This window comes from Ammospiza caudacuta, chromosome 4 (genome assembly GCF_027887145.1).
Source record: "Ammospiza caudacuta isolate bAmmCau1 chromosome 4, bAmmCau1.pri, whole genome shotgun sequence".
Classification (NCBI taxonomy): Eukaryota; Metazoa; Chordata; class Aves; order Passeriformes; family Passerellidae; genus Ammospiza; species Ammospiza caudacuta.
The window spans coordinates 21,725,177-21,747,327 of record NC_080596.1 but is presented as its reverse complement, the minus strand read 5'-3'; the positions used below and the strand labels follow the sequence as shown (position 1 = coordinate 21,747,327).

Genomic DNA, 22,151 nt, shown 5'->3' with positions numbered 1-22,151 from the left:
GACAAGGGAAATGAAGAAAAAATCTATTTTGAGGGGGAAAAAGCCCTGAACAAAAACAAACACCATGAAGGTAAAAAGAGGATTTAAGTAACACAATTCAGTGCTCTACTAGAATTGAGTTGCCAGAAGCCAAACAGGTGAAATTGAGCTGAAGTTACCATACCTTTTATGTACGTGTCCAGAAAATCAAAACTGTGAAAATTATCACTTCAAATATATTTCTTTAAAAATTAATTTACCCAAGTACCAACAGGCTCACAAATTCTCCTATTTTAATGGTTTTACTGTCAGATCTCCAAAAATCAGTACTTTTCCACATTATTCTTCACATTTAGTGGGTACCAGATGAGCTCTGCCTTCTAGATCATAGATCAGGAAAATGTTTCCTCCAGATTTTTCTCAAGGGAAAATAGAAAATAAAAGTGCTTTTGGTTGGAAGCAGTCCTGTCTTCTGCAAGAGATAAAGAAAAAAATACTAAACATGACTGGCCATTTTGTTTGAATCCAGAAAATGTAAGTCAGATCAGAAAACCATAAAACATTATTTTTAGAGACAAATTATTCTAGTATAAAGACATTTGCTATTAAAACATCATGGGTAACATTTGTCTAATCTGATGTCTGCATGTCAAAAAAAGTCTAGCTACATTTTGCTTTTTAATAAAACATCTATTTTGAAACTGGGATGGTTAAAATTCCCTTCTTCTACTGTACAGTGGGTAATAACTAACCACAGCTTCCAAAGAGGGACCAAACACCACTATGTTCTATTTATATGCATACAATTTATTTAAAACTAAGGCTGTGGTCTGGTGCTGTCAGGCAGTGCAATGTTCTTGCTGTCACTCAAGGTGAGGAAAGAAAATGCAATCCATTCTGGCAACAGCTGCTGCTATATTAGAATGGAAAGCTGCAGTGTCAACTGCTCTGAGATGACCCCACAACCAGAATCCAACCCTGCACCACCACAAACCTCGCTCTCCTGCCCTCCCCAAACCCAATCATTCTACACAGGCATCCAGTTTTTATCAACAGATCTAAGGCATGTAGAAACAGAAGATTTGGAAGTTTATTTTTTTTCCAATAGTGTGTAGTAGTCTCTTAGTGAGTGTTTAGATTTGTCATGATCGCTGCACATACAGAATCCAACAGAATTCTTCTGCAGAGTACAGAATCATTTCAGCTGCAGAGATCAGAATCAACACACAGAAAAAGTGCATTTAATGTTCACGTTTCACATAAAGCACCCATCAAGAGCAGAGTACAAACAATGCTTAGAGACCATCTTTGAATGCCTTCAGCAGCAGGTCAGCTGCCAGCCCAGGAGACAGGACCCCAGCAAGAACCTTTTCCTCCAGAAGCGGGATCTTATCCTTGACGGCCAGGTGTGTGCGGAAGTGCTGCAGCACGTTCTCCTGGATGAGGTTCCACATCCACACCTTCTGCTGCCGGCGCCGCCTGGCCAGCAGCTCGCCGCTGCCGAGCGTGAGCTCGCGGAACTCGGCCATCTTGTCCCACAGCTCCGAGACGCCCTCGCCGGTCTTGGCGGAGACGCGCATCACCTGGGGGTTCAGGGAACGGCCACAGCCAGGTTACCTGCTGGCCTCCGGGCTGCCAGCACTGGGTCAGGCAGCTCGCATGGAAATCAGGAAATGTGTGAGGGAAGCTTCCTTCAGTACCTGCTTCATGAAGCTCTAAGCATATCTGTGCCTTTCCCTCCAATGCCCCCAAAATCTGGGATTCTATAGACCCTGAGATCCATGCTATTTGGGATATTTGTCCAGTTGCTTGTTATGAGAATCATTTTTAGTAAGTCCTTCAGCTAAGAGGCACATTATTGCTCCTTTACTTAAATGTAGATTAAAGTGTATATTCTGGTAGCTATTCTTTCACACTTAAAATATGCCAGAAACAAGGGATTTTAATGTTTTTTTGCCTTTGCTTTCCACACCAGGAATTAATTTTCAGAAATCCAGCACAATCTTTCAAATTGAAAGCCTGAGGGTTTTTGTTTTTGTTTTTTTTTTTAAAAAGCTTCTCTCCTTTTCCACACTTAGAAAAGAAAGGTTAATCCTCAGCTGATTTAACTCAGCTTAATGGGTCAATTTCAACACCAAGGTAGAACAAACCTCCTTTACAGATAGTTTATTTATAAAGGAAGTGAGAGTGTGTGTGTGCTTATTCTATATACACATATTAAAAACTAGTACTGAATCTTCTCCTTAGAAATCTACCAAAACCTTTTAATAGATAAAATACAGCATTAAAACTGAAGACCTACAGGATAAGAATTCCCATTATCTAGCCTTTTTTTATATGTGAGAAACTAAAAAAAAAATTAAAGCAATAAGGCAAACAAATGAACTAGTTAAAGAGCAAAGATAATCACAAGCTTCAGAGCTATAAGAGAGAGAGAAATAGATTAAGGGGCATTTTTGGATATGTGCAGTTTACAAAAAGCAAGTGAAGTTTGCACCACTCCTGATGTCAGTAATAGCTCTGCTAGTGCAGATATTGTAGATCAGAGCAGAAATCCTGGGGAGGAGGACTGGCGTTGCAGTGTTTTATGTGGCACATCCTGAGATCAGAGGTGAGGCGCAGACAGCAGCAATCACTTCTCCACCACACTGAGACTGAACAACCAACTGCAATTTTTAAAAGAAGCCTAGGGAGACTAGGACAGCTAGGTGAGGAGATACCAATCTTAACTCATTCAGCATGTTTTCTGGGGGGAAAAATAAAAAAAAACTCCCAAACACATCTCCAAAACCCAAACAAAACCAAACCAGACCCATAGAGCCCCACAAAACACAGGGAAGTCCACAAACCTTTGGCCTCCAAACCTTGGAACGCTTGCGGAGCAACTTCAGGGCGCTGACGTACTCAGCCTGGATCCGCCGGGCAGGCACAAGCAAGTCACCATCAGCCTTGCTGATAGCAACCAGGTCTGCCATCTCAATGATGCCCCGCTTGATGCCCTAAATGCAGCAGGGACAGCAATCAGGAGTAGCCAGAGGGGCTGTGACACGCTGATTCAGCACAAAAAGCAGGTCAAAATGCTTTGGTAGTTTCTAGTTTTCTCCCCAAAAATATATATAAGTAGTAAACATGTTAATGTTAAGCCACAGAGTATCACGTGTTTACATCCTCATACTTTTAAAAACAAAAAAGGGAGCTTAATTGTGCATTAAGTGGATGACACTGAAAATACTTAATAATAACAGTATAATGGACAAAACATATTGATATGGACTTTCTGCACAGATACTGCATGCTGAATTTAAGTTTCTCTTCCTAGTCCCAGGTACTAACCAATAAGAGAAACTGAAAAATACCTGTAATTCATCTCCACCCGCAGGTGGTAGCAGTAATATAAACATATCAACCATATCAGCCACAGCAAATTCTGACTGGCCCACACCTAAAAAATTAAATTCAGAATTTACCATTTACTACAAACTTTCAGTCCCATTAATGTCAGTAATTGTGACAGATCCCAGCACTGCCCCACGAACAAATCCCACTAAGAAAACAAAGACAACAGGAAACATGACAGTTTAGTAAAAGGCACACAGGACTAGAAAACAAGACAGAATGAGCACTTATGTTAAAGCAGTGACCACATGCAAAAAACATGGGCAAAATCAAGGCAGGGATATGCAATTATTAGCACAGCCTATTTTCATGTCACAACAAGACAAACAAAGCAAACCCTAAGCACATACCCACTGTTTCCACGAGAACAACATCGTAGCCTCCTCCTTCACAGAGCAGAATGGCTTCATTTGTGGTCCTTGTGACACCTCCCAGTGTCCCACTGGTTGGAGATGGTCTGATGTATGCATTCATGTCTCTTGACAACTCAGTCATCCTTGTTTTATCACCCAGCAGGGAACCTTAATGTTAAATTATTTCAGTGCAATACAGCCAAACTGCCCTTCTCTCCGCTCCCCACCAATAAATGAGTGAGGACAGACAGATCTCTCATACAAAGTCAGTCAAATAAGAATATCCTAGTTACAGCTTCTCAAGACTCAGCTGAGGACTAGGAAGCTACAGTATGGTTCTTCTACTTCCCAGAAGCTGAAAAGGCCTGACAGGCAGACCTTACTGCTACCAAACACAAAGAATTTGTACTAGGTCAGAATGAATTCTACAACTCCTGAATGGCTTTTTGAAGCCTACACACATCAGGCCACACAGCTGATTCCTGTCTGCTCCTGTCCAAAGGACAAATCTCTGCATCATGATTCTGACACACTTTGGTGCTGGATGTTTTGTTTTAGGAGAGCTGACACGTGTCCCTGCCTTCCTTCTACTCAAACAAACTGCAAATCACATTCAGTGAGATCTACACACTCAAGGCACACTCCAAAAGATGAGAGATGCTCAATTCTTCCAGCTGCTGCAGTCTTGCTGTCACATTTTGCTACTCTACTCATGCATCCTGAAGGCATACATCAAAGAACACAGTCCATCTTAGCTCCATGTCACTGCAATGCTCTAGTTAATTCTTTATAAATAGTTACACACCTCTAACAGCACAGAAGCTGGAAAAATTAATGAGGCTGAGTGGCAGCTGCCCCTTATGGAAAGATCAAAATCAAGGTTGTATTATTTGTATCAGAGATACCAAAAATCAGGCATGCTCAGCTTGTAATTTCCCTACAATTTTTTACTGGAGAGTTTCAGATCACAGCCTGTCATCAGTAATCCTGCACAACTTCCAAAAAATTCAGATTTAGAAAAATAAATTGTACGGCAGCATTTGAATACTGGAAAGGGGAAATCTGAAAGAACTACAACACTGATACATATTTTCCAATTTGGTATCACATATGAAGAAAATATGAAAACTTGATTTCTTTTACATTTTACTGTAACAGGCACCAAATCTTCTTCCACTTTGCTCAAAGAGATACTTCAGTAGTTGACAAGGTATTGGAAACTTGACTCAAACTTTGTTTCACACTCACCACCACTTGTACTAGAGGAAGGGTCCACAGCCAACACAGCCACTTTGTGGTTTCTTTCCGTAAGCATCTTCCCAAAGCATTCTATGAAGGTCGACTTTCCAGCACCAGGAGGACCAGACAACCCTAAATAATCACAACAGGAAGAAAAAACCATTTTGCTAGTTAAATAAATAATACATCTAATGAATACCATCAACATCTAGTTGACAACAATTCATACTCTAACACAGCATCACAACAAAAACAAATAAAAGCTATGCCAAAACAAAATAGGAGCTTGACAACATAGCAGCACCTCACTATCCCTCATCCTATTGACACCAATATAATATTAGGCTTATCCACATCTGTTTCTTCCCCTCCAAATAAAATTACTTGTACTGTATGACTTATCCTTCATAATTTTCAAAATGTTATATATTAGAACTGGATTTTTCAGATTTACTACAAAAGAAACACTCCAAAAGGAAAAGCAAGGCTGTACCTTGAAGAGCTGTTCTTTCCAAAAATAAGGCCGTTTATTTGCATGTCAAAGCTCACAAACTAAGATTAGCACCAAACTTTTCTCACTCCCATGCCCCAGTTCTTGTTCTTACTACCTTTGTACAGACAGGAGAGATGACAGCTGGGCATGACACATGCTAGGAGTCCTTCTCTGTGTAAGGGAAAAATATTTTACAGCTTCCAGGAGAAGCAGGTTCACATCTCCTTCAGCTGAAAATCAGGCTGCTTCCTAACAGAGGGCCATAAAACAGGAAGTGCATGTTTTTCCTTCTGTAGACTAAAAAAGGGATTCAGGAAGTGTCCAAAAAACACCTTTAGGAAAAGACCAGGTGTGCTTGAACACATCTTTCCCTAAGTGTAGATAACATCTGCAAACTAACTAATGTTTCACCTTATAATAGTTACACAGCCGACCCTGAATAACACACTCCCAAGAAGCCATGATAATTTCTAAAGTATTCTCAAAAGCATTTTTTCATCTCAAACCATAATTCCACTGGACAGAAGTAATCTAGATTGGTTATAAACCACAAAAAAATAACAATGCAAGACTACAAACCACAAACAGTGATAATAAAAGGTGAGGACAGTAATTACTACTAGACAAGACATAAAAGGACTAACCCACTCTAAAGGCAAGTGGCTTTCCTTGATTTAACTTTTCTTGTTCCCTGTGGTAGGATAATACCTTCTGAAGGAGCACCTGGGCTACTTTCTTCTTCCTACTCTGAGTTGATTCTATGAGTGTAATGGATTCGGCTAAGCAGGCTCTGTGGCCCTGGATTAGCCCCTGGTAAAGTCTGTCTATGAGTCTCTGCTCCTGGTCAGAAAGCTCCTCTGCTTGCAGCTCAGGGGCTGCCTGCTGGCACAGCTCTCTCCTCAAAGCGTTAGATGAACAAATCCATTTTGTGCGACAGTGATGTGCTGGCCCGGGAGACTCAAGGCCCGGGAAATCTGCTGGGGAAGTGCAGCGAAAGTTCATGAAGTAAGTTCTTCTGGAGAAATAACAACGAGGGAATCTCAGCAGCAAACAGGGGATCTTCATCTTCTTTGGAACCAAAAAGTATCAGAGTTGTCAGTTCACTTCTATTTGCAGACAGCCTAAAGAGAAGGAAAAACATTTTTACTTTCCTCAAAGCACTTTTGTGAGGACTCAAATTAAGTTTATGTACACCCCTGACCATCAGCTTTGATTTTATCTGTACCCACTGCCTTGAATAAAAAAAAAACTGTCCCCTTTTCCCGCTAAACAGACACAATAAAAACACACTACAGAACCAAAAGCACAGTATCTCTTTATTATGATACTTCATAAATTAAAATATAAAAAAAAGTACGTTCAAAGAAGCCTCTGAGAGCACACACAGCACACTACAAATCCAGGAGCAATCAATCCTTAAGCTTACAGAACTGGTGGTACATTCTAGTTTGACGGGCTATTTTAGGGTTGTTCTTAACAATTATTCGGGACGAGGGCATATTTGCACTTATTTCCATCAGAAAGAGGAAAAAAAGGGGGGTGGGACAGAATTCAGAGACAAAAACATTTAGAAATAAACAGGAGGAGCTGAGGCCTGCCCGAGGCGCCCGGGCGGCCCCAGCCCCGCTCCCGCTGCGCCGCCTCAGCCCGGGGCGGCCGCTGAGGGGAGGAGGGCAGGGGAAAGCCGCCATTCCCGGCCGATCCCCGCCATTCCCCGCCGCTGCCCGCCATTCCCGGCACCTACCGGAGCCGCCCCGCTCCGCCCCGGGAAGTGACGCCCTCAGGCTGAGCCGGAATCCGCTGCCCCGCAGGGAAAGGGCCGGGAAAGGGGCGAACACGGCCGGGAGAGGAGGGTGCCGAAGGGCAGGGAGCTTCCCCGCCATTGCCCGGGCCTCCAGAGCGAGGGGTCAAGGCCTCAGGGCTCGGGTCCAGCCATTCCATGTGTACACAAACTTCCATGGCCTTGGAGTCACAGTCTCCCTGTGACTGTGACACAGGCTCTGGCCTTTCAGTGATGGATGTTTCAAATAATATTTTCCCTCCTGATTGAGCGGTATCCACTCGGAATCCGTGCATGGCCATTTACTGGTCCTCCCCCCATATACCGGAAAGGAAGAATAAATGCTTAAATCGCCCCATGTGCTTATTAAATCACGTTTATTTTCAGCCTTATTAAACCTCCTCTTCCAATTTAGTTTCCTGTCGTGGAGTGTTGGTTTATCGTGAGGTGGGGTTTGTTTTGCTTCCTTAATTTTTTCTTAAACTATTATTATTTCTCCAGTCATCTCCCAACCCTTTTTCTTCCCGTCTTCTTGTTAAAGTACACAGATCTATTTCCAGTGAATGTGAACACACAGAACCCACTGACTGAGCTGCTCCCAGTGCCTTGCACTATCCCGCAAAGACTTTTTCCCAGTGTCATCACCTGGGCAGTGAAAGTGACAGACTATTAAATAGCAGAAGTTTTGTTCTGAACTGCTGAATGCACAATTCAATCTCACTGCTGTTATTTCAGTCCAGAAGATAATGCTACACAGAGACCTGAACACTTCAGGGCTAAGAAAAGATACAGTTTTGTGTGCCTATCATCATGGGATGAAACCACAGCAGAAAGAGACAAGAAGTTTCATTTTGAAATAGCCTCATGAGGTCTTTCTGTTTAACCAGGTCTTTATTCACCAGAGTTAGCCTGGATCACTATAATCTCTTCATTAGCAAGTTTTCCAAGGCTCTCTGTTTCAAGTGCTGTACTTACACCTTGGTAGCACATCCCCATTACTATTTTAATAGCAGCAGAAACAACAAAAAAAACATTCTGCTTCTGCTTAATTCATCCTTCAGTTTATGTCCCTTTGTGTTCTCTGAAATGGAATACTTTTGTCAGTGACCTTGGTGAACAGGCATGGAAAAGTGCACATTTCATCAATGCTGAAGAGGAGAGGGGATTGTTCAGTTCTCTATGATAACCTTGTGGACTGGAATAATAGGAGTGAGATTAAAGTGTGCACTCAGCAGTTCAGAACAAAACTGCTGCTCTTTTATACAGCCCACCAGCTGTACTGCCAATCTGATATGGCCACAAACAGGCATGAATGTGCTCTAGAGACATCTGCCTGCAAGAACTGTTTTCAAGACTTTGCACACTGGTGAGGTCTGGAACTCCGAATTGCTCAAGTCATCCTCTTTTTTTGTTCTTCTTTCCCCCTAGCTCTGTTATTCAACAAGTTTGCTTTTCACCAGTCAGAGGCTGCAGTCTCCAAATGCCAGATATGAGAGGAAGACTTCCTATTGCCTGGTCAATTATATACACTCTTTTTTTCCATAGTCTTTCATACATCAGAGATTATATAGGTCTGCTAGAACTATGTGCTCTTCTACCACCTCTGATTTCTTTTTACTATAACCTCATCCAAAATAGGCAAAATACTCCCTTAGAGGCTGGGTCATATCTAGAATCTTCTTAATCTACATCCTGCCATGCTACACAGTGTTCTTGTGTTTCTCCTTGTGGTCTTGTAATGTATGCAACGAAATGGGGGGGGGGGGGGGGGGGTTTGGTTGTTATTACACACAGCCCAATAAATTTTGGGCAGACTCACTGTATTTGTGCTTTCTAATCTCCAACACAGAGATTTCTCTTGGCTTCTGTATTCTTTATCCATTCATCATTAATTTACTTAACATTGTTGCTGAGCTATTCAGGAGGGTAGTTCAGTAGCTTTCTGCATCAGGCTCTGTTTCTCCTTTTTCTTAAAAATTATCTTTCAAATTTGGGCTGGGGGGAGTGTGTTTGTGGATTTGGGTTTTTTAAATTTCAAATTTAACTCATATTCTGTGTTCTCTTTTCTTCTTTTCCCCAAGGGTGTCAGAATAATAAAAATGCACCCCCATAGTTATTCCATCACAGTTTGCAAACTTCTCCAAGATTTAAGAAAATTGTCTGGTTTAACCTCCTTGCTGCAAATTTATCCCAGTGTTAAAGAAAAGGGTACTGCTGGTAACTCATGAAATAGAAGTCTTCCTTCTGAGCCAGTACTAAATCAAACAACCTGTAAAGTGTTATAAATATTGTGCCATGAACTAAAGGTGCAGGGAGGCACAGACATTCAGGCAAAATGTGCAACTGAATCCAGATCATTACAAAAGAATAGAAAAAGATCCTTCTGTAACTTCTCACAGCAGGAATAGTATTAACACTAGAATCTGCCAAATTCAACCATGCAAATTTACATTCCATCTAACTGGCTTCCCCTTGCAGTTTTAGTTGGATTAGCTCATTCTTTCTACCTCTGGCAACGCTGATTTCCTTGCTCTGTTCACCTCCTCTTTAAGAAAACCCAAAGTAATCTTTGTGCACATAATTAACACAATGATACTTAATATCATCACAGACATTTCTCTACATCAATGTGCTGTAAAGGCCAATACAAAACCACAGTCCTTGCCATAGTACAAACTGAAAATACAGTGGCACCAAATGAGACCATTTGCCCTTTATTTCAGAAGGCAGCCCTCAATTCATTTCAGTTTTCACAGAAGCAGAAAAGTTTGATCCAACCACCTCTTTAGAGCAAAACAGGAAGCAAGGTAACTGTTGATTACAGCTTCCTTTCAAGAGGAAAGGCTAAGCTTTTCAAGGACAGTCTTAGCACTCTAGACAAAATATACCTTCTATCTTATCTTAGAAGATAATTGGACACCTGAAATGAAATCACTAGAAAGCATATTCACAGCTGAAAGTTTGCCTGTTGAAATGCACCTTGAGCCCAGGCCTCAGATCTGCAGTTACAAGACTTGCTCGGGCAAGGAAACGCCAGAAAAAAAGCCAAAAGCCCTGCAACTGTTACACCAATAGCTGTTTGCTGACTGTGAGCGTCCCAAGGTTTTTCTACAAAGACCAGGACAGAGCAGCAGGACAGCTGCCTGGCTAGGTGTGGAGAGAACAGCCTTTCCACAGCTTCCCAGGGCCAGCCACCTACACAGGAGGACAGCCCCATGGCTGAGCAGATTCTCTGTACCTGTGCTGGTGAGGAGCCATAAGGTTGTCAGGAAAATTTCCTTTTCCTGAAAGCCTGGAAAAGGAAATTTGCTCTTTGAGCTTTGCCTGAGACCTACAAGAAAGCATCTGAAGAAAGCAGAAGGAAAACTTAAGTAATTATGGTATTTGTGTAACATTTTTATAAACAAGGGAGCTGAAGTGCCTTCACAAAACATTAGAGCAGTGACTTCAGTGTTTCCTTGTTGGTATGAACTGAGCAGTGATTGCACATTAGTGAGAAATGACATCAGCTATTACAGGAAGGTTTTCTACTGCTTATGCACAAGTTTTTTAATTGTTAATGATGCACTGCCTGATGTGAAGTGATTTTTAAAGGGGACAGATAAAACCATCTTTTCTGTAAAAAAAGGAAAGACATTTACTATATAGGCAAAACCCCCAGACATTATTCCTATACTACTACTGGTTGTAAAAGCCATTTAAATAATGTTCTCCAAGACCAGTTCATTGTTAAAAGTATAGACCCGAAAGAGCAAGTCACTTGCCAGTAAAATAATATTTCTTTTTCTTTCAATTAAAAAGTATTTAAAAGCTTGGCTTAAAGAGTATGTTTTTCTCCATGGCCACCAATGACTCATGATATCAAAATATTTCTCATGTAGCTCATTATTACACAGCTGAAAAGGAAATAATTAATTGCCTCTTCCTGTTTTTTTTTAATACAGCAATGAAACCATACTAATCATATTTGTAAACATAAAAAATATAATACAATCTGACATCTGGGTTGGCTGAGACACCCTCATTCCCAGATACTTTTTGCTTAAGGAAAGGCCTAATTGGTTGCAGTTTTTAAGTTCTGTAGTTGCCAGAAACTCATGCTGGAAGTCTCAGTTGTGTGGGCACTTGCTTGCTTACTCTCCAACATGCCCACAAAAGCAAGACTTACAGTCCAAAATTGTGTGCAAGCTAAATGTCCCATTTTTCCAGGCAGCTGTAGCAGATGGGTGTGAAAAGGATAAAAAGGGAAGATTCTGCTAAGATTCAATGCTGTATGATCAACCCATCCAGAAACAGAGCACAGCAGCATTCTGAAAGGCTGACTGACTCAGGAAGGGCTTGCTAAAAAGCCTGTTGGATCATACCCTGTGTCATTGCTTTACACCACAAAATACACAAACACCTTCATGTAAGTGCACCCTACATTTACAAAGCTTAGCCTAATGGTACAAAATATTGTACCACAGAATTAAGATGAAAGAAGAATCCTTCATTAAGACTAAAAAGGAAGCAAAAAACTCCAATGCTCAAACAACAAACACCACTGCAGTCATAACTGATGCAGTTGCATGGGGAAAATTAGCATAGAGCATATGGAAAAAAGTCAAATATTTGTTTTGAGGATGATCAGCTAATAGAGGTCCAGAAGGGAAATTTAGAATCATTTTGTTCAGAAGTTGGTATTTTCATCTAATTGCTTTCCCAACTAGGTCCATGTTTAGAAAAGAATTCTACATTCAAGCAGCATCATCTCAGTATATATTATATTATGTTGCAAGAATCAAAGATGAACACTTGCACTTTCCCCTCACTGGAAGTTAGCTATTCATTTGTTGTCTGAAAATTTGTGCTTTAGTGCAGAAGAATAAAATTGAGAAATAATTCCCGAGACTCTCGCCAGGAGGCTTCCCTTACCTCTTTTGGCCAGAAGGGGAAGCTAGCGCTATGCGGCTGAGTCACACAGCCCGGATGGACTGAACACACGGGAATTCAGGTCACCATCACCATCGAAAATCTGCCCTGTTTGACCACGGCAGAGTTTAACCACCTGAGAAACTTAAACATACTGAAAATTTACTGAGGGTGCATCCAGGAGGCTTCAGAGTGTAAAATCCAAAAGCCTCTCTGCAAGCATGTGTCCCATCTCGGTTTGGAAAATGACTCACAGAACACCAGCAGCAAGTGGCTGTAACCCTGTTGAGGAGCCCCTTACAGCGAGTTTCTGACTTCCCAGCAGGATTTTGCTGCTGCCCTGTCTCTGGTCACTGCAGCAAGTCAGGGATCTCTGGGTAACATAAGACTTACATAGAAATGTAATCTTATTTCCCCACCTAAACCAGAAACAAAATACAAGGCATACATTTTAACCAAAATTCTGCTACTGTGTTAAGACACCTGCTCAGAGTATCAGTGTGGGAAACAAACAGAAAACTTTATCGGACACATATGAATAGTTGCCTTGTTGCATTAATATTAAAGGTTTTTTATTGTTTAGAATGAAGACAAGAAATCTGCAGTACTCACAGCTCAGATGGTTTGTGATTATCAGCATCCTTCATCCTTTTCAGAGAAGATTCAACTGAATTTTAGTATGGAAGGGGATAGACTGAGAGTTTTGGGTTTTTTCTGATCAGCTATTCCATTTCAGTTTCTCAGCATTGAAAACTCAGCTTCTTTATTTGACTTAAGCTAATCTATCAGACATGTTAGATGGCTCTTTCCACAGGGCTGTAGAAACAGCAGCAGTCAGATGCCAAAAACTGTAAGTAGGTCTGTCCAAAATTTCTAGTTTTGTATCTATCTGCATGTCTCTAGTATGGCCTAGACTCAGGCTTTCTGCCATTTCTGGAAAGAAACTTCCAGGAATACTTCATTTCTAGGAACTTCCAGGAATGCTCTCTCTTGCTCAGCCAGAGGCAGACTATTCAAATTGTCAGTGGATGAAACATTTAAAAAATGGATGTAGGAAGTCTTGAGGACAAGTCTGGGTTACACACACACACACAAACACCATCCCTTGTCCCTGTTTGCCATTTATTCCAAGAGAACATATCCCTGGTGCTACCTTCTTCTCATGAAGCACGACAGATACTAAAACAGATGCTGAGTATGTCAATGAGTGTGCAGTCACCAATAGTGGAGGTCTGACAGAAGGCCTAACAAGCCCATTAGTTTTTTAAAATAATCTAAAAGGATGCATTAAGCAAAAAATTGATAGTGTTGCATTGAAAGTATTCTAGGAGGCCTCCCATGTTGCAGTCTCTCCCCATCACCATCCCTTTCTGCTGCTAACTTCTTGTATGGACTTATTCTAAAAAAGACAGAATGAGTGGAGACTGAAAGGATTAAAACAGCAGTTACTTGCAAAATGAGATGTTTCTTGAAGGGAAGGGATATGGATTTTGTCTTCTTGTATTTTATACCGAACTCTGAAGAAGCTATAAAGAATTTTCTGCTAGCATCAAAAAAATGCAAGAAAATTACAGCTCAAGTCAGAGCTCTCAGCTCTTACTCCATGTTTCAGAATCACATGTCAATGACATTTCACCTTCCCAGTGCTCCTGTTCCAGCGAAGGAAAAGTATGCAGTCATTGAAATCCATACTTCCTTTAGGTGGTGTTCTGGAAAAACATTTCATATTTTAAAGCCTCATGATCTACCCATCTAGTTGTGGGAAGCATAAAAATTCTGATATCATCTCCTTAGAGTGCATCCATTCTTGTAACTAAGTCTATGAAAAGAATAAAGGTGGCATCAACAATCTGTTTTAATGACAGTGTTTGTATCATTTCCAATTACACAAGTAACACTTCTCCAAAGTCATTAGTGCCCTGCCATTATAGCTGTCACTGCTTCTTCAGTCTTGCTGCTCTGAGAGCAAAGACTCTGTGGGTTCCTGTTAGGAATACTGATAAGCTTCAGGAAAAGCTCTTTTCCAGATGGTCTTGTATGAGGCATTCATACTCCAGCACTCTCAATGATGGTTAAATGGTCGTACAGAACACACTCCTGAGCAGAAGTGAGGTTTGTTACTAGGATAGCTGTGCAAATCAATGCATTTTTTAGCTGCAACTCATCCTTAACTACACAGGCATGTGGAACAAGGAGAAGAGAGGAAAATAGTTTTGCCAGCTTTATATTAAACCACTATGTCCCAGTAGGCAGGAAAATATGTTTGGGTGACAAAGGCATCCTCAACATCTCTGACAGAATTCAGCTCTTCAAAGTTCAGACCAAGCCCTAAACACAGCGCACAGCAGGAAAGCATCAAGAAGACCTTTGCTATGTCTAGTATGCATTTTTCTAACCTGACACTGACCATCTCCAATGACCAACTCTCCAAAACCTATCCAGATAACTTGTTAGTGTTTAATATCTTAACTGACACAAATCTCTTCTCCCTGCCCCTAGTATTAGACTCAATTCTCTGCAAAGCAGAGAAAAGGAATTTAACTCTTCTTCCCCAGAGTGGCTACCTACACATGCTTCAAAACTCCAGGTTTGACCTTTTCACAGTTAATTTTAAAGCACATTTTATTTACCATGATGTTTTAGAACAAAACTTAGTGAGCAGGCAGTTTCCTTGCTTGATTCTGCCACCATGCCTACAAACACTCCTGCATTAGTTACTGATGACTGCAGTGCCTCAGAGGCTCAGACAGCAGGGCAGCAAGTAATTCAGCAAAGGTTACTTCTGCAAACCCTTTGGTCAGCTTTTCTGGAAGAAGAATACAAATACCTAATGCCAGTTATCTAACCACATACTTTCTTAATGAATGCATTCTAAATAACGAAGACCACATTTTAAAGTCTGACCTGTGAAAGAAAACTCTTTTTGTTCCTTGTGATCTAAGAAAAAGACAACAGCACATCCGTTTTTTTCCACTGAAATAAAAGAAAATTAAAAAAAAAACCCACCCAACTTTTGCCTCCTCACTTTCAGGCAATTTTTAAAACAGTAACTCTTGGATAAATGTTTTAACTCTTATTTAAAAAAGAACAGTGAATACTTAGCAAACAAGCAAATAACAGTTTTAAGAGTTTTAGTATTAAAAGGTATCAGAGTAACAGTCAAATAAAGAAGGGGCAAGAACAAAAATAATAGCTTAATCTAAGGGGGTAATTTTTGTTAATTAGTTTAACTAATCTTTTCTGAGCACTAATCTGGACATTCCACATGATCAATTTCCAGAAGACATAAAATTTAAAATTTTTAGCTCAATTATGTAAGAGTCCTGAGATTAGGCCAACTTTTTCATAGAATCATTGCTCATTCTCACAACAGCCTTATGAAAGCATCATGAAATGAAGAATGCCTCGGGATTCCCAGGAAAACAGGATGGAAATCCACTGTATTTCTGGTGGAGTGACAATCACTAAAGGCAAGTGCAAAAGACAATAAAAAACACACAGACATAATACCTAACTATAAAGCAAACCCATTTTGTAGAAAAGCAAATTTTAACCAAATAGTAGAAGAAACATTCTAACTACAAAAGTGATTAATATGTGGAACAGGGTATGTAGGGAAACTGCAAAATGCCTTCTAAATTAAACTTTAGTCCTAGACAAAGCCCATACACCACTGAAAGGATGCACTATGCAGCCAGCCCCTCATCTGACCAGCATTTACTGCACTTCTGCATGTGCAGAACATGTACAAGGCTCAAATACGCTTCTAATGCAGCGTTCCTGAAAGAATTTCTCACATATCTTTATGCACCCAAAGTGATGTTTTAGTTTTTCAAAGTTATTTTCCCTCCCCTCACAGCCCTCCGGCTTTTAGATTGATCCTTTCAGAGGCTGAAATTCATAATTCATCTGAAGAACACAGCATCTGTTCCATTGTGAGATCTCTCCCTGTGGCTGGGTCAGCTTTAGCCAGAGGGAAACCACATGGAGCAAGTCCCTCCAGATTTTTCCCTTTCCTCCCATAAAACTACAGAAGAATAATTCATTTCGGGGAGGTGGAAGGGAAGAAAGTTAAGCAGATCCCTGTACTCCCCCTCTGCAGGTATGAGGACTTAAATTTCTCACCTGTTTTCATCCAGCTTTCCAGAACAACAAAACACAAAACCCCAACCAAAACTATTCCTTAAAAGTAGGAATATTATCTTACAGGATGTGCCTTCTCTAAAAAAGGGATATTCAAATTATTTACAATTCTATAATTTGTACTTGAGTAACAAACCTGCAATACCAGGTTAACCATCTCAGACTTGTAGTGTGGAAGTTATATTTCTAAAAAATCCACAAAAAATAAACAGGATACTTGAAAAATGCCCAACAACAGAAATTAAAATACCCCCACACAACTGCTTGTTTTTCCAGGTGTACACTAAGTATCTTCTCATGGTATCACATGAAGTTATACTCTACTTTTTTCAGTAACCAGCCCTTTTACTGTGCTCTCCAAACTTCTGTAAGCATGGAGGAAGAAAGGTTGTGGAAGGAGGGAGCAGGCACAAGTACTGAGAGGTAGAAACTTCACAAGGAGCTTCTGCTTCTGCATTTGGAAAACTAAAACCAGACACGGGCCCATAAATTTGAAAAGATGGAAATTAAGAGTGCCTAATTATTACATATGTCCTAGGAGGATATCATCAGTCTATTGTTACATTCCATGGTGTCCTTTTGGAGGAAATGAGGCCAGCTTTCACAGACATATTAGCCAGCCCTTAGAAGTACACTGCATTCCACCTCTGACAATTGCATATTTAATTTGCTACCTCTCAGGTTTTTACTGCTTACTGTCATCAGAAACTTCTGATGACCAGAGAAACCTCGACCCTGCTTCCAGTGGTGCAGGTCCAGCCTTGTTCCTGTGCAAACACCAAAACCTTCACATGTGCAGGCTTTCACCCACAAGTGCTGCAGATAGAACATTTGTGTCTCAGATGGAATTTAGAGAAAAAGAGTTGGATGTGTAAGGCAACATCTGGTACCAGCCATTCATCCCACATGTGGAAGCCAGTCACAACCACGTTTTCCAAACTTGTGTGGCACTGAAAGGTTCCCAGATGGAGATGTTACTTGGCTTAGGCTTTCAGCTACACTCAGTCCCTTACAAGGGCTGTTTCCTGTCTATGTGCTGGGCAACGTCACATTTTTCAGGCATTTCAGATACAGTTGTAGAGAATGAATTTTGACTGGGCTTCTTGTATATCCCACCTGTGTCAGGCCATGGTAATTCTCAACACAAGGAGACACAGTAATGTTTTACAAAACACAAGGGGTGACCAGAATATGGACAAAAAAGAGAAAAGCCCACATATTCTTTGTATTATTTTATCCACCTTACTATCAAAGGAACAACAGTGCAAGAGCACCCAGACAATTCTGAAACAACAGTGAAATAAACACCAAATACAACAAGAACACTCATAGTGTGGTCAGGATCCTTTCCCCCATTTTATCCAACAAAATGCTCACATTCAAGACCAACCTCCATATTCACTCAGCTGCAAAGTTCCAGGTCTGACCATGCTTGGGATTGTTCCCTGTAGTGGCACTGCCACACCCCTGTCACCCACCCACTGCTGCTGGCACAAAATTGGGCAGTACCTGTACTTCCTCAGGTGATGGTTAGAAAACCTGGCTGTGAACCTTCCCTTACCACTGTACACACATGGATCTTTTTCCAGTGCTTCTGGGGATTGTGCACAGTATGGATTCATCTGCGGCTCAATGGTGCCAACAGATCCTGTGAGGGAATGGATGGCCCCTCACTCAAAGTACACACTGCCAAATCAGGGTCCCCAAACTTGAGGCTCCCACCTTGATGTGACAGATCAGACTGATGTACGTGCCCTTGCCAACATTAAGATATCCCAGTGCTTTCCTTTTTGAAAATGGTCAATTTCTAGAGAGTTCAGTGGTTTAATATTTTGATTGTAAGCTGCTTTCTATCAGTGTAAGATCAAATTCAAGCAAAGATCTACCACTTTATCTGTTCAAACTTGCTTCTGTGACCTGGGGAAATCACAGGGACACCTGAGGCAATGATGTGATTCCTGAAAGACCAAGAGCAACACAGTGGGTCAGAAAATGGAATGGCCCCAGTGACCAGAGTGTATTCTGAATTAGAGCCATATCAAACATTAGCAGTAGGGGTACAAAGAAACCCCACACTGCAATTAAAAGCTACCCCATGAAAGGCTATTTACAGAACTGCTCTCTTAGCACAAGATAAAAACCCAGTTCTTGAAGTTTTGAGTCTCCAGTGCATGCAGATCAAGGTAGCTTCTTTCTGTGCTGCTTGAGAAAACAGCATGGCCCAAATCCAGCATACAGAGGGATCAAGCTGTGTTTGAGAGGTTTGAAAAGCGTTTGTAGTCAAACCATTGGCTGAATCATGTTCAAAATGAAGCCATGCTTGGATCCAGTTTCTAAATAGTGCTGTTGCCAACACTATGGCCTATGGTGATTTTGACTTGAGGAGACTGGTCCACAAACTTGGAGAAATATCTGATGGGACAGCAGCCATCTTTCAGTCTCCACATGTATATCTGAAAACACTCAGGATTACCAATCCCTAAAGTATCAACAGAAGGCAGCAGTGAAGGGCTCAGAGATGAGACAGACCCTGCTCTCCTGCCAAGAACCAAGTGCTCCAAAAAAACAGTAAAGTGTTACTGCAGCACTGCACACATCCAGTCTCATTCTCCTGCTTTTTCTAATCTCTGCTCAGTAATCTAAAGGAACAGCAGACCGAGAAGTTCAAAGTTATATTAGGAGAAAGGGGAAGGCAAAGTTATGCACACCATTTTTCTTTATGGAAAAGAATGTTTTTACATGTTACAGGGACATTGGGGAAAGCTGCAACAGGAAAATCAGAATGCTGTTTTACAAAAGCAAACTGTGCTCTCCCAGCACATCTCAGCAAGTGACCACTCCACATAAAGCAAACTCTGAGCAAAGCAAGCCTGTAATATAACTATTGCTCATATTTACTGTAGTACACAACTGTAAGTCACAGGTCTTTATCACTGCTATGAGATATCTTAACTCCTGTCTACAATCTGGAGCAAGTGACAGTGTTTACTTCTTCAAAATTAAACTACAGCAGCCTCCTCTGAGCTTTAAAGATTTAGAGTCTCAGATGATCTGGCAGGATCATGAAGAGAACATACAGAACATTCAATTAATGCCTTAGCGGCAGGATAAAAAGGGGAAATTACAAGCCAAGTCTTAAAAAAAAGATCAATCTGCACACATTAGAATAAAAAAATCTTAACATTCCTTAAAGATGATTGAATCAAATTCCAGACTTTTGGACTGTTTGTAAAATTTGGGGGTTTGTTTGACATTACTTTTGACTACTTCAGTTGCACAAGATCAATTAACAGCATACACTGAGGATCATTTTCAACTGCAAGGCATTCATCAGACCTGCACAAAAGCTGTACCCATCTTGTCCATTCCCTGCAGCAGACCCACTCAGCTCTGTAACCACATCAAGCCCAGTGGATGTAAGCATTGTCAATTTTACTGGAGCCACTTCTGTGTTTGCAGCAGGCTTTGATCAGGAGGCTGCCTCTCCATCACACCTGCCTCATGAAAACAGTTCACCACACAGCCCAGGGGACACAGCCCTCCCAACTGAAGGGACTGCAGGTGGGGTGAATGAAACAGGAGCCACCTGTCAGACACCTCAATTAAACTGAACAAAAGTGGGGAACCAGAGCCCTCTGCCTCAGCAGCTCCCAGCACATGAGGACATACAGACACATGATGCACAGTGGCACAGGGGCAGCACCTCCTGGAGATGACAAAAAGCAATTTGCAGAGTTCAAAAAAACAAGGAAAGTTATCAAGAATATAGAAGTCAGTGAGGGGTGCTTAAGGAGCAGAGAGGAGAGAACATCCCCTGAAGGACAACATGGCACAGGTTTCTCTCTTCACTGAGTTAAGCCAAGGACAGAGAGGGCCAGAGGAAAATACAAGCCATTTTCCCTTCCCTCCTGCACAGAATCACAAATGTATTGAAGAAAATGAACTGTGAGATGATGCATGTAAAAATGTACTGCTCCACCACTGCTGGTGATGGTGGAGTTATGTTGTATATCTAGGCAAGCATCCAGAAAAAGGTGACTGCCAGTTCATGGCCATGAATCACAAATCTCAGGAGCACACTAAGAGGCTACAGTGTGCTTCACAGAACAAACCCGCAGCAATTACTAAAGAGAGCACCAAAACACAGCTAACCTCCAAAGTGTCTATCAAAGACACCTTGTCCCACCTTAGAGTGGGACAAGGCAAAGGAAAAGTCAGGGAGATAGGCACAGCAAGAAAGGTCCATATCAATTTCAGACACTTCTACACTGATTTGGTCTCTTCAAATAATGATACTCACACCTGTATTGCTTAGAGGCTAAAAAAGACAGCTGTAGTTGTCTTAAGACAATAAAGGGACAATAGGTACAGTAGCAAGAGCAGTGACTTAGCAGCAAATGGCTTTAGCAAAGTAGACAGCAATACCAGGTGTCTGGTATTAGCAAGCACTAAAAGATCAGGCCCATGATTATGATACAGGATATGATAAAACATGAATTATTTTTTCCATACCTTCCTAAACCCATACAGGTAAGCATGACTACCTCTCTTAGCCTTCAACAAATCTTTTAAGAGTTCACCAGATCCTCCTAAATTATTAAAAAGTCATCTCCATTCAGGGAGAATTATTTGATTTCCAGCACTCAAAAGCCAAAGCAGAGATTTCAAAACACATTCAGCCCCATGGAATTATTTGTGTCCACGTATACTGCTTTTCCTCAATACAGATATCCCTGTCTTTTCAGTTTCTCCTAACAGAGACTTGTCTTGGCTTTTAAGTAGTGTCTTCTGAGTTTAACTCTTGTTCAGGAGATTAAATGGAGGAAACTATGAGGAAATAAAACCAAATAAGCAACAGGAACTTACCTGGTTACAGAGCTGACACTGTAGGCTCTGTCCGTGTTTTTAGTTCTCAATGTTCTCTGTTTTGTGAGAGGTCAGCAAGAAACTCTTTTTCCTTTCATTCTTGTCATTTGCCTTTAAAAGCTTTCTGACTCCAACTATCCAAAGCAGGGCAAATCAGAAGGAAGACTTCTTCAAAATGATCCAAAAGTTTTCACAGCAGCCTGAAGCCAGCAGTTGCTTCTTCCCAGGTGAGTTCTGTCCTACCTCCTGTGTTTCTGGCTGTTAGTCCGTTGTGGTTTAGCCCCAGCTGGTAACTAATCACCACTCACTGGCTGCTCCTTCACTCACCCCAGGTGGGATGGAGGAGAAAATTGAAAGGGTGAAAGTAAGAAACACTTGTGGGTTGAGATAAAGACAATTTAATAAGCAAAGCAAAAGTTGCACACACAAGCAAAGCAAAACAAGGAATTCATTCACCACTTCCCATGAGCAGGCAGGTTGTTCAGCCATCTCCAGGAAATCCAGGCACCATCACACATAACTGTAATGTGGGAAGACAACTCCATCACTCCAAACACCCTCCTTTCTTCCTTCCTTCTTCCCATTTTACATGCTGAGCATGACTCCATATGTCACAGGATGTATGCTGGGTCAGCTGGGGTTGGCTGCCCCTACTGGGTTCCCTCCCAACTCCTTGTGCACCCCCAGTCTCTTCACAGGTGGGGTGGGAGGCAGAAAAAGCCTTGGATCTGAGCAAACCCTGCTCAGCAGTAAGGAAAACATCCCTGTGTTATCAACACTGTCTCCAGCACAAATCCAAACCAGCCCCATACCAGTACTGTGAAAAGAAATTAACCCAGACAAAAGCACCTGAGAGTCTCAGGTGCTACTCCAATCCACTCATCTCATTTAATGAAGTGCAGCTGAGACATTCTGTGCCCTCATATGAAGGTACACTTTTTCCTTGCACCTAATATCCCCACACCACAAGCAAAAAGCTGGAGAACAGATA

General features: G+C 41.3%; 1 protein-coding gene across 1 annotated transcript; it reads right to left on the bottom strand.

Moving 5' to 3' along the window:
- Positions 1-1,128: 1,128 nt before the first annotated feature.
- MMAA (metabolism of cobalamin associated A) lies at positions 1,129-21,351 on the bottom strand. The gene is made up of 7 exons (XM_058804426.1): positions 21,161-21,351; positions 6,105-6,581; positions 4,977-5,099; positions 3,726-3,896; positions 3,336-3,421; positions 2,829-2,978; positions 1,129-1,562 (listed from the first exon to the last, which is right to left on the bottom strand). Exons 2-7 carry the CDS (start codon positions 6,523-6,525, stop codon positions 1,275-1,277), a joined length of 1,239 nt encoding a protein of 412 aa, XP_058660409.1. The 5' UTR covers positions 6,526-6,581; positions 21,161-21,351; the 3' UTR covers positions 1,129-1,274.
- Positions 21,352-22,151: the final 800 nt, after the last annotated feature.

What these genes read in the sequence shown, in the direction of transcription:
- MMAA (XM_058804426.1), bottom strand. Translation starts at nt 6,525, where the DNA reads ATGAAGATCCCCTGTTTGCTGCTGAGATTCCCTCGTTGTTATTTCTCC. An exon ending in TTCCTCTAGTACAAGTGGTG is followed by an intron (nt 3,897 to 4,976) that starts GTGAGTGTGAAA and finishes TTTAACATTAAG; the next exon opens with GTTCCCTGCTGGGTGATAAA. An exon ending in TGTTCTCGTGGAAACAGTGG is followed by an intron (nt 3,422 to 3,725) that starts GTATGTGCTTAG and finishes TTAATTTTTTAG; the next exon opens with GTGTGGGCCAGTCAGAATTT.